General features: G+C 42.0%; 3 protein-coding genes across 5 annotated transcripts in view; all 3 read right to left on the minus strand.

Annotated features, from left to right (window-relative positions):
• The window catches only part of oma1 (OMA1 zinc metallopeptidase), a 40,980-nt gene extending 38,941 nt beyond the window's left edge, over positions 1–2,039 (minus strand). Inside the window, exons 1-2 of one of the 2 annotated variants that reach the window (XM_014992538.2) lie at positions 1,547–1,670; positions 1,326–1,449 (exon numbers count right to left, since the gene is read on the minus strand). In XM_014992538.2, the coding sequence (XP_014848024.2) occupies positions 1,326–1,372 (47 nt within the window). In that variant the 5' untranslated portion in view covers positions 1,373–1,449; positions 1,547–1,670. Of the gene's footprint in view, positions 1–1,325 lie in introns of both variants that reach the window. The other variant, XM_014992530.2, reaches the window with a different exon arrangement.
• A 3,282-nt stretch (positions 2,040–5,321) lies between these two features.
• Positions 5,322–11,855, minus strand: mysm1 (Myb-like, SWIRM and MPN domains 1). Its single transcript, XM_014992519.2, has 20 exons — positions 11,740–11,855; positions 11,542–11,614; positions 11,390–11,460; positions 10,651–10,722; positions 10,497–10,578; positions 10,211–10,309; positions 9,622–10,120; positions 9,114–9,315; positions 8,896–9,026; positions 8,703–8,806; positions 8,550–8,627; positions 8,387–8,469; positions 8,250–8,304; positions 7,350–7,400; positions 7,150–7,224; positions 6,893–7,081; positions 6,503–6,635; positions 6,232–6,337; positions 6,074–6,131; positions 5,322–6,004 (listed from the first exon to the last, which is right to left on the minus strand). Exons 1-20 carry the CDS (start codon positions 11,793–11,795, stop codon positions 5,708–5,710), a joined length of 2,514 nt encoding a protein of 837 aa, XP_014848005.2. The 5' UTR covers positions 11,796–11,855; the 3' UTR covers positions 5,322–5,707.
• A 589-nt stretch (positions 11,856–12,444) lies between these two features.
• suco (SUN domain containing ossification factor) overlaps positions 12,445–15,584 on the minus strand; it is a 39,533-nt gene continuing 36,393 nt past the window's right edge. For both annotated transcript variants that reach the window (XM_088004857.1, XM_088004856.1), the window contains one exon: positions 12,445–15,385. In XM_088004857.1, coding sequence (XP_087860983.1) covers positions 14,816–15,385 — 570 coding nt within the window. In that variant the 3' untranslated portion in view covers positions 12,445–14,815. The remainder of the gene's footprint in view (positions 15,386–15,584) is intronic.

The following is a 15,584-nucleotide window of genomic DNA, read 5'->3' on the forward strand; positions in this document are numbered from 1 at the left end:
ATATATCTCAAGTATCTCATCATCTATCTCAATGTGAGATATATATATATATGTATATATATATATATATATATATATATATATATATATATATATATATGTGTGTGTGCCGCCCACCACGGCACATGTTGCCCTACTCTCATGGTGTACTGCAGCGGCCATTAGGCGGGATGGCTGCTGCAGTGATAGATAATATTTTAAGGCAATGTTTTGTTTTTAAAAAGTAATCCAAAAAACAATCATTCATACATAGAGTACTCCAAAATTGTACTCCAATCAGAGTAACACTCCTTAAGCACATTTAATTAAGCAATTGTAAAAAGTATTTGGTAAACTGCTCAAGTACTGAGTGACTGATAATTATACCTAATTTAATAATCAAATGTGTCCTCAAACAGGGCTCCAATATGTGAAAATTCTGGTACTGTAAAGAGTATGACTGAAATATTTATACAAATAAGGAGTTAGGTTTGGAGGCTGGTTCTAGACCAAATTTACCACTATGGGTAGTCAGTGCTTTTTCATGGGGACACTTAAAAAAAAAAGAAACAAAAAAAACAAACAGAGCAATATTTCAACATTTGATATATTAAGTGAGCCAAAGAGCAACTTGTGTATGCAGAGATCCAGGCTGCAGATCCCTGGCAGATGGAAAGTCTGATCCTCTCTCAATATAACAGCTGAAAGTGCAGCACTGGAATATTTAATTAAATGTTACAGTTAAATTGTGAAGGTTAAAAAAATCCACCACTGAGTATTAACATAAGACATTTATTGAGTGTAATTTCTTCTGTACCCCGTTGGCCCCCATCTAGAACCGCCCATTGGCAGCAGGTCTGTGTCTGAGATTAATAATACATTAAATAACCACTGAACACTAAATTAATATGTCAATATTTCTTAATAAAACAAACAGAAAGCCCTAACAAATCTTTTTAAAGTAGTAAATATTTACATATTTACTGTTAATCTCTCAGTATGGTTTGTTCTCTAAATGACCATTTATATTATTTTGGCTGATACGATTATACATTAAATAAGCAAATAATCAACTCATAACAGTCGATTAAAAGCACAATAAGAAACTTAATAATAAAATGTTCTACCATATGAGCCTCAGGAGATGACTGAGGGATGAAGAGATGCTGATTTCTGTTTTTTTAGGTTCTGTCGGATCTGCAGTTCCTCCCTTGATCTATTCTGTCTGGTAGCACACTGTGCCAGGACTACACGCTTCTTTTGTTTTTTTAAAATGACTGTACCTATATTAGAAAACCTTTGTTTGTAAAACATAACAATAATACAGCCGGGCATCCGTTCCCTACCTGCCCAGTAGTATAGCCAGAAGCTTCTGCAGAGGTTTGAGGACCATCCATAGGAGGGGAGCAGGAAGGGCTCTTCTGGGGGTTGAGGTGTGGAAGTGGTGGCCCCACTGTGTCTGGACGGAACCTATCCGGGAACACACCGCCCGTACGTTGCCACATAGTGAAAAAGACTGTCTGGTTGCACAGACTCTCAAATTAGACGAGATTTTTGGAGAACATACTGAGAATGGGGTCTTCTTCTTCAGAGGAAAATCAGCTCGTTTACAGAGCTGGAAATGTCGAGTCAAATTCACGTGAAAGTAAAAACTGCACGTGTTTCTTAAAAAGTAACTACATAGAAAAGCCATTGTTGTCAAAAAATTTAACAAGCGCTACTTCATAAGGCAGGGGTGATAAAATATTCGTGCAACACCGATAATTATACAGTAGGATGACGCAGTGACCTTAAAGTGTTCCAAGTTTATTGGTGCCATGTTGGGCTTTTCTTCCGGTTTCAACCTTCAAAGTCATTCCCACCGGTCGGTTGACAGCTTGTAACCTTGGCAACTACTTTCCAGCGATGGCGGCGGTGCCTTTCTGGTGTTCACGAAGGTCCAAACCTTGCATTAACAGCCAGGCACAGAGTTAAAACTTCTTAATCTAAAGACTTCCCTCACCTGCTCCATAAGACAGGACATATTACGTCACGTCGGGTGTTGGGGAAAGAAAAAGGAACGAATGCCGTTCCTGCTTCTCAAATGATTCCCCGCAGAAACACTTTCGCAATGAAGGTTCCGCTTCACGTGTCAGTCGCACTATGGACCAAATCCGCTACAAATTAGGAATATGGCTTTACGTACCATGTGGTTAACTTCCATGGAGGGGCTGAGGGGGAGGAGGAGGAGGAGAGTAGTTTGGCTTTATTATCCCTCTTTGCAGGCCCGGCTCAAAGTTATATGGGGACCAAATTATTTGGAGGCCATTTCGGGGAAAATCACATCATTAATCATCACCGTATCACTAAAATTTCTTGTTGCATTCATGACCATGTAAAGAGCATGAAGGTAAACATCAGGTTACACGCTGGATTTTGTTTTGTATTCAAAATTAATTCAGTTTCTCATAATAATTCCTCACAATTAGTGCGTTTTTTACAATATTAAAATATGTATACTACCTCTCTGTGTCTATAGAAACCATCTGCAGCTGCGCTGGACTCTCTTGCATAAAACATAACACCTTTCATTTTGCTACGTTCTTTTGATACCACCCACCTATTTCTCCATAGGGTGTCACTACAGTCCTCATCTCTTGTCCTCCATCTCATTACTCTCATCCATCTTCGCCCTACACTTCCTGGCCTCATTATTCACTTCTATCCTCCCTGCTCCAAGTACCATGTTAGGACTTCTAATGCCTCGTTTCCACTGAGAAGCATGGGTTGGTACAGTTTTGTAGGCTATTTTGACTGTTCCCAATGTAAAAGTGGCCCATACAGCCGACTGGTACCGACTGGCTATTTGTGAAAGACTTCGCTATTCTGAATATACATTTATTTACATATTATTTAGATTTTTTTTTATCTGGAATAAACCTGAATGAACCTTGAATAAATTCATTTAGTGTAGGTCCAAAAAACAATGGTACCACATGGTTAAGGTGGAGCTACTAGTGCCACACAACACAGTTCATTGACTGGAGGACAGAAAAATGTCTCCACTACAAAACATAAGACAGTATTGTGTCACATTTGTCATTACATTACTGTGATGCGACGCTAGGTGTGAGAGTCCAACTGGTGAACACACAGGTCTTTGATAAAAAAAAAACTTCATCTTAATCGCTTTGAATGTTGGAGAAGGCAAAAACTGACCTGTTTTGAAGTTACAGGTGTGGTAAAACTTTACAGAAATTCTATGTAAGTTCAAGCTTCAGCAATTTATTAAATCACTGCCAGAAGCTTCTTGGCTCATGTAACAGGGTTTCCACGCGGTAGTAAAAGGTAGTAAATTAAATTAGCTCAAATTAAGGCCAGTAAAAGGTAGTTAAAGGTAACAAATAAAATTTGACTTGGTAGTTAATTTTTCAATAAACATTTCATTACCCTTCAATATATTTAGAATTTTACATTGTTAATTCTCTGATCAGTCGACACAAATCAGTTAACAAGTCAGTCAACACAAAATTCATTTGGAAGTTTTAGCTCAGCTCAGTAAAGATGAATGACAAAAGCCCACAGAAAGAAATGGATGTGAGGACTCAGGTCTCTTTTTGGACAAAAGTAAAAAAAACATTGTCCAACAAAGTTCATCCGGGACAAAGCCCAGATTACAAAAAGCGAAAGTTTCTCAGCGAACTTCTGTGGGAAGTGATTGAAAAGGCCGCAGACGGTCCAACTCTGCATCCTGTCAGACAAACTTCTGAGGAATAACATAGCAAAATTTTGATCTTGCTTTTGAGAAAAACTGGAGAATTAAACGTGGACGTACTCTCAGAGATATCAGAAGAGCTAAGTGAACGGATTTTCCAGAGTATTGCAAGAGATGCATTCCACTTTGCCTCTGGACTGCATTTAATTGCACTACTGGATTACCCAGAAGGACAAGAAGTAATTGTGGAAAAATTCAAGCGTCACCTGGAGAATCCTGTTCCACCAAAGAAAATGTTTAAGTCTACAAAAAGAAAGATCAGAAAGACTTTTTTTTTCCTAATGAGGACTTGTACTCAGATGAAAACTGCCTGAGTGACGATTATGCTAAGGCAGGAATGGATCCTATAGAATTTTTGAAGGAAGCGAACAAGATGGGTTTCAAACGTGGAACCGAAGATGAAAGGAGAATTATGGTGGAAAAAATTCTTTGGAGATTGATTTATAAGTCTAGTAACAGATCTAGCTATGCGGGTTACAAAATGAAGCACACCGAACCTGTCCAGAGAAAGCTTGCTCCAAAAACATGGGAGGAAGTAAAAGACATAGATTTTGTCTTTTTTGAGGATATGGAACGAAAACTCTGCCGAGACATCTTGCAACTTCTCTGGGGCAATGAAGATGTGGTTAGAGAGTTGTTGTTCAAGATGATCAAAAGTGACAACCCAGCAGTAATTTTCAAGGTGGTAGAGAGCTTTAGAAGGAACCTGGCACGACCGAGAAAGATCAATCTCCAAGAAAGCTTCTTTCAAAAGACATGGAAGGTCATCAAAAAGGCTGCCTGTTGTGGAGACGCTGCGGACACAGAAGGTCTTCGTTAAGAACAAGGAGGTTGGGTTTCGCTTAAACTATATGCAGCGGCCACTCGGATTGAACAGCCAGACGCAGGGAGTTTCAAACAGGTGCGGTTTAATCTCGACCTTTCTTTCCATCGACACCGTGAAAACTGTAGTATAAAACAAAAGGATGCAGAACCGTTGGACATGCTCAGCTCTTGTATAAAACCACAGAAGGTAAAATGGTTCAGCTACAACAGGAGTGAGAGTCAAAAGGTCGGTGCTCAACAGTTGATTTGCATTTGCATGGCTCTCAGCAACTTCATTTAAATACGAAAACCTCTGCTAGGCCCAAGGGGGGAGGGGGGTGATAGGGGAACACGGACACACAGCGTTTTTGACCATTCTTGGCAGTGCTCTACAATTTTCCACTCTGACGAAAACCTCTTGCCGATAGCCCTCAAGCTCCATGCGCACGGCAGAACTAGGTGTCAGTAGCTGTCGAAAATCCCACTTTTCATGCAGTGATTAATGCTTTCAAACAAACTAGAGAACATAGACCAAATGTTGCACTCATAAACAGCTACAAAAAATATAAACACCACTTGTTCAAGTACTTAAAAACATCACATTGTGCAGAAAAAAATGACTACATTAGGATTAAATTACGACTCTGGTGACATCTGTTGACATGGGAGCCAAAGCAGTTGAAAAGTTTGCCTTTGCTGTAACTCAACTCTGTGTTTTTCTCCAAAAGAGAAGAAAAACCCAGATAGTTCTGATTCAAATAAGTAAATAAATAAATGCAGTAAATCAGCAAATATAAAAATAGTTTTATTTGGTGACACAGGAACTGATCAGATGCTCTCTCTCTTTTACAAACACACTCTCAAACATGAACTTGTTTTACAGTTGCTGTGAGGACTCTGTTGATATCAAAGAACAGTATTCATACTTGTAACCAGCTTATATCAGAGTCGACCCCTGGCAATCGTATTGAACTTTTTTTTGGACCCCATCTCCAGTTCCTTCACCACAGTAAGCCAAGGCACCTTGAACGTAAATGACTTTCTACAAGAGATCTCTTTTAGTCAAACGATTCAACAAAATCAGATTTTGTATAAAACTATACATAAACTTCAACGCAGGTACTTCAAATCTTACACCATGCTTAATACTGCAATAAAAAACTTGTTTTTTCACAGTAAATAGTCATGCTCAGTTGACAACACTGATCCTAAATGCAAAACTGAGCTGCTGTTTGTTTCAGCACTCTCTCCTCCCTTGGGGAACTCCTCCCGACCGATCAGCTGATCAAAAGCGTCGTCGTCCGACTGCACAGAGCTCGAGATGTTTAAATGTTCTTCTTCTTCCTTGCATGAGGATTTCTGCTTGGAGACAAAGTCTGACAGGAACAGGGACTGGATCTCAGAGAGGACCTGGTCTCCTTCGCCATCGGGGAGGGCTTCCAAGTGTCTTGCCAAAGACGCCATCATCTGGAGAGAAAGTTACAACCGTGAGCTACCGAGAGTGTCCAGCTGAAACAAGCAAAGGGTCAAATTCACCTTTTCCAAACAGGTAAGACTGGAGTCTCTGCGAAACAATCTGTCCATCTGGACGCTCCTGCACAACCAGAGCAAACTTTTTAGAGAAAAACTGCAGCGTAATCCACAATCAAAGCACCACCTGGCTGCTGGGAATTACAGTCCTAATTACCACTGACCCGTGTGCTTGAGCGTACTTCTGGACGATCCACTGAGCCCTCCTCATGGTCTGCTCCCAGTCAGGAGAATCTTGTGATGACAGAAAGTTGAATCTGTAAGGCAGCTCTGTGGAGAAACACAGAGAGACAGAGAGAGGAAAAACTCAGCTGGCGGATAGAAACCATATCTCTGACCTACATCGTGAGCTTGATTGCTAGGCCTCTTGATGACGACTGTTGTGAAGTTTTTGAGTCATGTCTTGCTGTGTGTGAGTGTGTGTGTTTCACATACTGTTTTGGCTCGAGGGCTCTTGGCTTTCTTTCACCAACAAGCAGGTGATCTGGGAGTGAGTTGAGGGGTTAGCGGGGTCATACGGGCTCACTATCATCCCGATGAAGGGGGCTCCGCCGCGGGAGAAATAACTCTGGGTGAGTCAGAGGACAAAAAAAAAAAAAGAGACTTCATGTCCACATGCAAAAGTATTCACACCCCTTCAACCTTTATTGTGTAACAGAAGCATTTTATTGGCCTTTCCTGCATTAGAACAAATTATTACACAAATGGGAAGTGCAAATAACTTAATAAAGGTTTTGAGGTCATAACGTAGCAGCATTTGGAAAAGTCCAAGTGCCGTAAGCTGAAGAGAAGCTTGTACAGGTTCTTTTATCGTTTCTGTTCTACCTGGAACTGGTCCTGCGTGTTGATGTCCCGCACCGACGGGTTTGGGTGAAAGGATGGGTGTGAGTGGTACCAGCCCACGACGCTGAAGCCCAGAGACGAGAGCACGTCACAGGCCTGAGTCTGTGACACCGGGTCCATCTCGCACTGCAGGCCCGTGCTCACGCTGTTACACGGTTCTGCTGCACGGATCTGCACACAGGACTGTTTGTCAGCCTTCGGAATAATTAGAATAAAGATGAACTTGGACCACTTCCTACCTTGAGAACTTTCTCTTCTTGGTTGAATGTTCCACCCAGAAGACCAATGACTTCCCCTCTTGAAACGTGGGCATGCTGAACACGAGATGACGAAACACGTAGGCACTTATAATGCGTTAGAAAGTAAGATGTGCTACAGAATGATGCAATGCAAAACAAAATAAGGAGCTATTTTCTACGAGGCTGTGTTTATAGTGTACCATGTCCATGATGAGAAGCGTCTCAGCACACACGATGACCTGGAACGGCTCCTGGAGGAAACCGCAAGTAACATTTTGAAAAGTTTAGTAAGATTCATGAAATATTACAATAAAACAAAGTAAAATACAACTTTCTTCACAAGCACTTTCATAAAAAAAATCATTTAGAAGAAAACCTCTGCCTATATTGGAGGCTAAGGTGAGACAAATATTAGTACAATATATGGTTTCTCAGGGGGTGTGGACGTTGAAAGCAGGTCACAGTGAGGCGGTTCTACAGGAGTACAGAGGAGTACAAGCTGGAGAAACTTGGCTGTACACGTCCAAGTTAAGTAAGTGTATGACACTGTTCAGCACAATACTGAGCCGGACGGGTGGCTCTAATATGATGCTCTAAACTGATTGTCTGATGAGAGATTAGAAGTAGTACAGTTCAGGTTTTGAAAAAGTAGTTTTTTGCACATCAATAATCTTAATCTAACAGCAGAAATTACATTAAATATAGAATAAGTAGGTCAGACTGTCCTGCTGTTGATGCCACTTCAAGCATTCGCCATGCTGAGGTAAGGGATTTTCCATCAGCGCAGACAAAGTGTCTGCGTATCGCAACATGACATTAAGTAGCATTGTTATTAGGGTGGTTTGACGAAACATTTGAGTAACATTTGTATGCTTGGTTCATGAGTTACTCTATGATGTTCTTATGGTGTGAAGCACTTTGAACTTGCTGAAATGTGCTCTTCAAATAAAACTTGGCTTGACACAGCTTATCTGGAAAGTATGCATAAAAAATGCTACACAATAAATGTTGGAATGTTATTTACTTAAAGCAGAGTATCTTCCTAACACAAGATAAATATGCGGCAGTATGATTAAACAATGAGACAAATGGTCACTGACCTGAACGTCTCCCTCAAAAGACCTGCAAGGAATCAGCTGGAATGGATCAAAGGACCTGTTGTACAGAGATTTATTATGTGATTTATCTTCTCCAGTGTATTATTTGTTTACTTGATACATGAATCCATCGTGCTCACCCTTTGTATCTGGATGTCTTGCCGGGCTTAGGCTGCTTCTTCATCTCCTCTCTCCGCTGAGCCAGCTCTTCAGCGCTCAGATGCTGGAAAACACTCAGGATTCAGCAGAAAAGAAGATACAGATTCAAAGCGGCTGAAGTGCATGTTAAGACAGCGTCCACACCTCATAAGTCTGTCCTTCCAAATCTCTAGCGTCACACCAGTTCCCCCATATGTCTCGCACACGCCTCTTCCTGGTCCGCTGCAACCGATCAGATGTTAGCTCGGCTCTGAAAAGCTCAGGTTTTGCAGCTGATCACGGTTTTCAGGAACCTACCATGCTCTGCAGTCTCTGAGCCAGCTGGTAAGCCTCAAGCACATCCTTGCCCTCCTTCGGCTTGGTCCGGTCCACCACCTTCGGTCGATTATACACTGCTTGCTCTACAAGAAGAAAACAAGAGCCCGCACACTGAGCTGGAAGAAAGATAAAAGCAGCAGGAGTAGCTGTAAGTCAAAAATTGCAGGTTTACCGCAATTGAAATTGATGGCTCCGATGAGCTCCAGGTAGGTGTGTATCCTCCCGATGCAGTTCACGTCTCCACAGTTCTTCAGGCCGGGACGGACCGACGTCTTGTTCAGGTACCGGGGCTTGCTCTTCAGCCTTAACAATAAACACACAAGCATTCAGTTCTTCTCTGCGGATGAGAGGAACTGCAGAAAAGTCGGCGTGAGAACGGTTTGGTGCCACCATTGGTCCAGGATGTAGTTCCTGATCTTCAGATATCTTTCGGGCGTCTTCGATGGTCGACCCTCGAAGAACTCGGGGATGGCTTGTTTCTCGTCCTCCGTGATCATCTCTGTGTCCATCTCGACCTCCTGCTCGGGGGCCTTGAGCTCTTCCACTTCCTCGTCTTCCTCCTCCTCCTCTTGCTGCTCCTCTGGGTCTCCGTCTGGTCCGTGGATGTCCAGGTTTTCAACAGAATCGACCAACAAAACAGGATCGCTTTTACTGACAGGCGTGCGAGGCTGAGTTCAGTGGATTATAAGCCTGGCGGGCCACCAGACTTTACTTCCCCTGCCACCAGGCTAAGCATTGTTTGTTTATTTTAAACAGGGTTGTTTTATACTCTAGTAACAGTAAAGCTAGGTCTATATTTCAACCATTGAACTCCTTGTGCACCTCAGAATTTTTGTAACTTCACATTTTTCAACACAAAAACCCTATGAGACACAAACAAACCCCTGATGTGCATTACCTGTGGAGTCATGGCCTTCTTCGGTGAGCTGACCGTCATGTGCCAAGGTGTGACTCTGGCAGCTCTGCTCATCCCCAGGATTAGTCGTCAGTTTTGACTCCGTCTCTGCTTCTGCCTCAGGAGGTTCCGTCTTTACAAGATTCTCATCCGATGTAGTTTTTCTGTCTTCCTCAGCGCAAAACAAGTTAAAAGAGGACGGAGGACTTTGCTTGGAAGGAGAGCTCGGGCAGGGTTGGTGCTTCGTCTCATGGATGCCCTCTGACATGGTCGGCTCTATTTGCTCTTCTGCTGCAGCGTCAGTCTGTGGTTGCCCTGCTGGTCCACTCGGTTCAGTTTTCATGTCCTCCCCTTCACCCTCGCTCAGGTCATCGGTGATGTCTACGTCTTCGTCGTCAGAAAGCCTCTCTATGCGGACGGCATTGGTCATAGTAGGCCGAGGAGGCCGCAGCTGCGGCTCTGGACCTCTAGAGGGAGCTGCAGCTCCAGGTTCTGATTTACCCTTTAATTGGAATAAGCAGAAGAGCCAACAAGACTAGGAATGTGTTTGTACATGCTTTATGTCAGTGTGAAAACAGTCTGGCAGTCTCACCTTGTGTTTGAAGTACTGCCTGGCATAACTCTTGACCTGAAGGACACTTCGGGTGTCAACGAGCTTGGCGATTTTTGTCCACCTTCGACCATATTGAGCCTTAAAAAGTAGAAAGAAGAATAACTTGATTCCAAAAAGGCTCATAATACTGAAATACATATGCATTTTTTATGAAAGAATAAAGTTTTTTTAAGGATAGGATGTAAGTAATATGTAATAGTAATATGTCATACTACTCATAAATTCACCTCAGGTCTACAGATACTATTAAAACTAAGGCGCTCACCAGTCCCTCCTCAAAGAGCTCTTTTTCCTGTTTGGACCAGCGAGATGAAGCAGAGGCCGAGGTCGAGCTTTTGGTCGGAGATCTGAGCATTCACAAGTGAAACACATCAGTAGTGATTTTCAACATAAACGACAAAAAAAAAAAAGGTACTTACTTCTTTATTTTGGGCTTCTTGTTGGGATCACTGGGCAAAATGTCAGGAATCCTGTCACCCGTCAAATAATATCTTCAAGTTGAGTTAAGTACAGTTGCTACGCAGCCGTTTTGGATCAATTTTTATTTGAATTGAATAACAGCCTGCAAGATTTCAAAACAATTTCTTGCTTTAATCTATAAGCACATAGTTGTAAAGGAACATGTCCAGTAAGTTATAAGTAAATCAAAATAGCAAAGCACAGTTCCAAACCAACCAAGACGTGTCAGTATTTCAAAACTGATAAACAATGAGAAAGTCAGTCAAGAAGTCCATGGTAACTCAAAAGGAGGTGTAAACTTAACAAATCTATCCTTTATGGGAGAGCAGAAAGTCATAAGAGCAGCTTGCTTGTGAAGAGTTTGTGAAAGAACACAGCCATCGTGTGACAGAATGGTCCAAGTCCAACATTATTCACAAATGGTATGCGTCCATTTCTAAATAATCTGATTAAGCTTGAGTTACTTTGCTAAATGTAGTTCTCTCAATGTGATAAGCCGAGACATACTCCAAAATGTATGGTTTTCCTTTCACCTCACTATTCTGTGCTGCTTTTTTTTTTTTTTACTTCTTTTTTAGTTGGTCTATTACATTAAATCCCAAGAAACCCATTATCTTTTGAAGTTGTGAAGATACAAAATTGAAAACGTTTGCTAGACGCTGTAAGGACTGCTGCCTGTCAGCTGTGGTTAAAGGATACTGTTCCTCCAGCAGCATCCTCTCTATCGCCTCTCTGTTCTCCGGGCTGATGGAGCTGTCCAGCTCCCAGGGCTGCAGACAACACACAACACTCATCACAAACTCCCACAGTCACACCTGATGTACAAACAGTGGGATTTCTCGAGGTCCTACCAGGATCCAAGAGCTGGTTCTGTCCGCAGGCTGGATGAACTGCTCCTGGACTAATCCTGCAGCGTCCACCTCTCTGCAACAAGGAGGAAACAGGTTGCTAACAGACACCGAAACACTGAAAATAATCATTTTAGCTAGCGTTTAGCGACACATAGCTCCCCTAGAATGCACACAGGAGAAAACAGAGACACTTCTTACCCAACATTACTATCAAAATCATCTCCCTCGATGTCAACATCCACTTCGTCCTCCATGTTTCAGGACAAACGTAAACAAAGAGAAGCAGTCCCGCTCTGAGGGGAAGTAGTTTAGTTTCACCCACAGCGCCGCCTGGTGGCTGGAAGAGCGACACTGGCGTTTTTCTTCACATTGAACGCAAAGGTAAATAAAATATCAAAAGATATTTTTGAAATACAAATGAAATAGTTGTTCAAGTTGATTAATACTGATAACCATGACCAACAGTTAGTGAAATTTGTGAAATTCACTTTTTTTCTGATAAATTTATAAAATAAACAGCAATGAGAACTTTTGACATCTCAGACTTGTCAAAATTATCACCGTCTCTAGTTTTTAATATGCCACCACGTTCAATAGTTCATAGCAAAGTATCAATAAGCAGTATGTCAGAATAAAATTTATAGGAAACTACAGGAAGTGTGGTCATCTAGAACCACCTAATAAATTAATATATTTAGAAATGCATTTTTTTCCCCATATCTGCAAACATGTTGCTTTCTCTCAATGTTGAATTGTTCAACTATATTACTTCACACACATTTTTAGACAAACTGACAAAAAAATTAGCCTTTTTTAAACCATAAATTCAGAGACACATACCCCTAAAACTGTTCACCCACTCAATAGAACATGGAGGCAAGTCAATAAAATCCAAACACCAGATGAAAGACAACAAAAAAGGTTTTATTTAGAAAGAATTCACAGTTTCTAATGGCACTACAGTTTATTGTAGTAACTCACTCCTGCTCAAAAATACTGTGCAGCTTTTTGGAGTGATCACAGAAGGAAAGAGGGGGGTGGGAGAAACTGGGAAGGAAAAAAAAACAAAGAAAAAAAAAAAAGCACTTGACATTTAAAGTAGAAAAACAAAAAAAGGCATGAGGAGTCATACAAAGTGCACGTGCGTCTCTAGAAACTCTCTGCAAGTGCTTCCTCCTCTTCCCTCTTCTGTGTTATGGATTGAAGCAGGTTCTAAGTAGTCTTTTTCATAATACAAACACACACCCATGAAGTTACCATAATCTCCCATGCATACAGGTAAACGTACATCATAAAGATTTTTAAAAAAGGGTGGGGGAAAAAAAAAAAAAAAAAAAAAAGGATTTGCTCAGCTTGTGGAACCTTTGTAATCACATTAATAGTGTTGCAAATCGGATTAATCTTTCTCACGTTCCCTTTAATTCAATAATGGTTCATTTCCTCCTTACAAAACACCAGGGTCACTCAAGGTGGGGCACACGACGAGTAAACAGAAGATAAATGGAGTGTAACGAGAGGGTAAGAACGCTGAAACATCTTAGTGACAGAGCATACACAGAACTAAACGTACATGAATGCGAGCAGGCAGGTTTTCTCCACCATGACTGATAGAAGCATGCAGTGAGGAAGTGGCAATGACAACACCAACCACATGGAGCCAATCAGAAACCCTATGCACACGGAGAAACATTTCACTTTTAAAAACAAATTTCACCCAAACTCTGCAGGGTGTTTTTTTGTTATCCTGCATGCATCTTTTTTTTTTTTTTTTTTTTGCAGAATTTAAAGAGAACTGTATTTATTGTAATAAACAGGGCCAAAAAAAAAAAAAAAAAAAAAAAAAAAAAAGGAGACCGAGTCAAAGACTTAATTGAGCACTTTCACCTACTTTTAACTAAACAGCAGCTCTGAAAGCAGAAGCAGCAGTCGTCCGATCCAAATAAACTCACAGTCGTACCGACTGAAACCAAATCAGTAGGATGTGAAATGATAGTTGAGAGAAACACCAAAGCTGTTTTACAAACTGAAAATGTAGCACGTAATATAACTAGCCACCCATTACGACTGTCCAAACTACTAATTTCTCCGTGTAACAAACTCACATCGACCACAGTGACCCCACAGAACTGGGAAGCTGGCAAACCAGTGCCTCAATTAGAAAAATCTACAGACTTTTAAATAAATAAATAGATAAATAAAACCGGTCGGTCAGAGTCATCTGCAGGGTCCCGGTGGCTGTGCGAGTAAAACGAGCGTAAACAATCAACTCTGCTTCCCCATTATGTTATTACACTTCACTAGGCTCAAAACAGACGCGATGAGGTTGGAAAAAACTTATAAGGGATATGAAACAATCATGGCTCAGACTGGCTAAAAAAAAAAAAAAAAAAATTTAAACCAAACCCAGAGTCCCTCTAGCTTGTTCACATGCATATAAATAGTCAAATATTAACTTTCTACATGTGTGCATAATTATTATGGGCCCAGCCCAGCTATCTAAAGTGGGGGAATGATTCATTGATTGTAGGATGTGCAGACTGCTGCTTCTGTAACTATAATCTGAGATTAAACGAAGATGAAAAGGATAAAGAAATGTAGGTTATTTTCTTCACTCGGCTCCTGTGGTTGGTTTCAAACAGAAATGGAGACGCAGCGAGAGCATCAGACAGGTTCACAGTAAGATTTTAAACACTGGTCCCATTCGAACACCTTCAGTCAAATAAGGATAGATGAGAAAAAAGAAACAAGAGATAACACAAGGGAAAAAATGATGAGACAAAGTTGTGTGCTCCACATTTCTTCTATAATGACACTTTTTATCCAACACCAGCAGCCTAATACTTGTTGAAGGAGCGTAGAGTCGAGGTCGGCGCCTGTCTCGCTGTGCTCAGAGCAGGCGGAAAATATTTACTGATGCTCCGCTGTCTGGGGACAATGTGCTTTTTTTTTTTTTCAGAAAAACAAAGTCTTGTTGTACCAAATGTGTGCTGACGTGTCGCTCCCTCCCCCCCCCCACAATGTTTCTCTCCTTGCACATCAGCAGCTCTCCAAGCATTAAAGTTTTAAACGATTAAAAGGTTTCCAACACACATAAAGGCACGTAACCGTAAACGGGTCTTTGACAAGAGTGGATACGGTCTGGATGAGCTAATGCTGCTAAACTCATTTTAACTTCACCTGTGAGTCTGGGGGGCGCTCATGGGAATTGTGGTTCTTTGGGATAAAGTCATTCTTTTCGTGAGCAGGGTGCTGAGTAATTGCAAAGTGTGGCGTTTCAGACATGTCCGGTGACGGCGGTCACCCTGATGGTCCCAACGCTCATCTCTTTGTTTCCCTTCATGAGCTGCTGCAGGCTGGGCAGAGAATCGACGCCTCCCCCTGGCACGGGGGGGAACTGCAGCTCCGTCTGACGAGACTTCCGCCGCTTCAGGGAGCGCTTTTCCTGACGGGATTTGGCGGGAGGCTGGGTGAGGGGGAAAGAAAGGCCGTGGCCGTTGCACATGCCGGCAGAGGGGCAGATGGGAGGAGGCGGCGGGAGGCGGCTAGTGTACGACTCCTCGGAGTGAGTGGAGGAGCTGCAGCTGCTGGTTTCAGAGGGGAACTCCTTAGATGTCACGGTGGGCAAAGACGACACCTGGTCTGCGGATGGAAGAGGATGCGACACTGGGGGAGGCAGAGGAAGGGGAGGCGGAGGCGGTGGAGGAGGAGCAGGCGGGGGAAGCGAAGCAGGGAGGCTCGAATGGAAGCCGTTGCATTTCGGATCGCCGTTTGTGAGGGGCAGCGAGGGATCAAACGGCATCAGGGTCTCAACTTTGTCCAGAGATTTTGTTTTGCCACGTTTTTTCTGCAGGATGAAAACACAACGGAGGAGGAAAACTTTAGTCTAAAATTCAGAGGAAGAAAAGATACATTTACAGGTGCATTTCAGCAAGTTAACGTATTCATCAAAGTCCGACTTAATTTCAGTAATTCAATTCCAACTCAGATTATGCACAAAGTGATGTATTTCAAGAGTTTATTTCTCTCAGTTTTGATGATTATGG

This window comes from Poecilia mexicana, unplaced genomic scaffold, assembly GCF_051168715.1.
Source record: "Poecilia mexicana isolate PSO_F unplaced genomic scaffold, ASM5116871v1 scaffold_4, whole genome shotgun sequence".
Taxonomy (NCBI): Eukaryota; Metazoa; Chordata; class Actinopteri; order Cyprinodontiformes; family Poeciliidae; genus Poecilia; species Poecilia mexicana.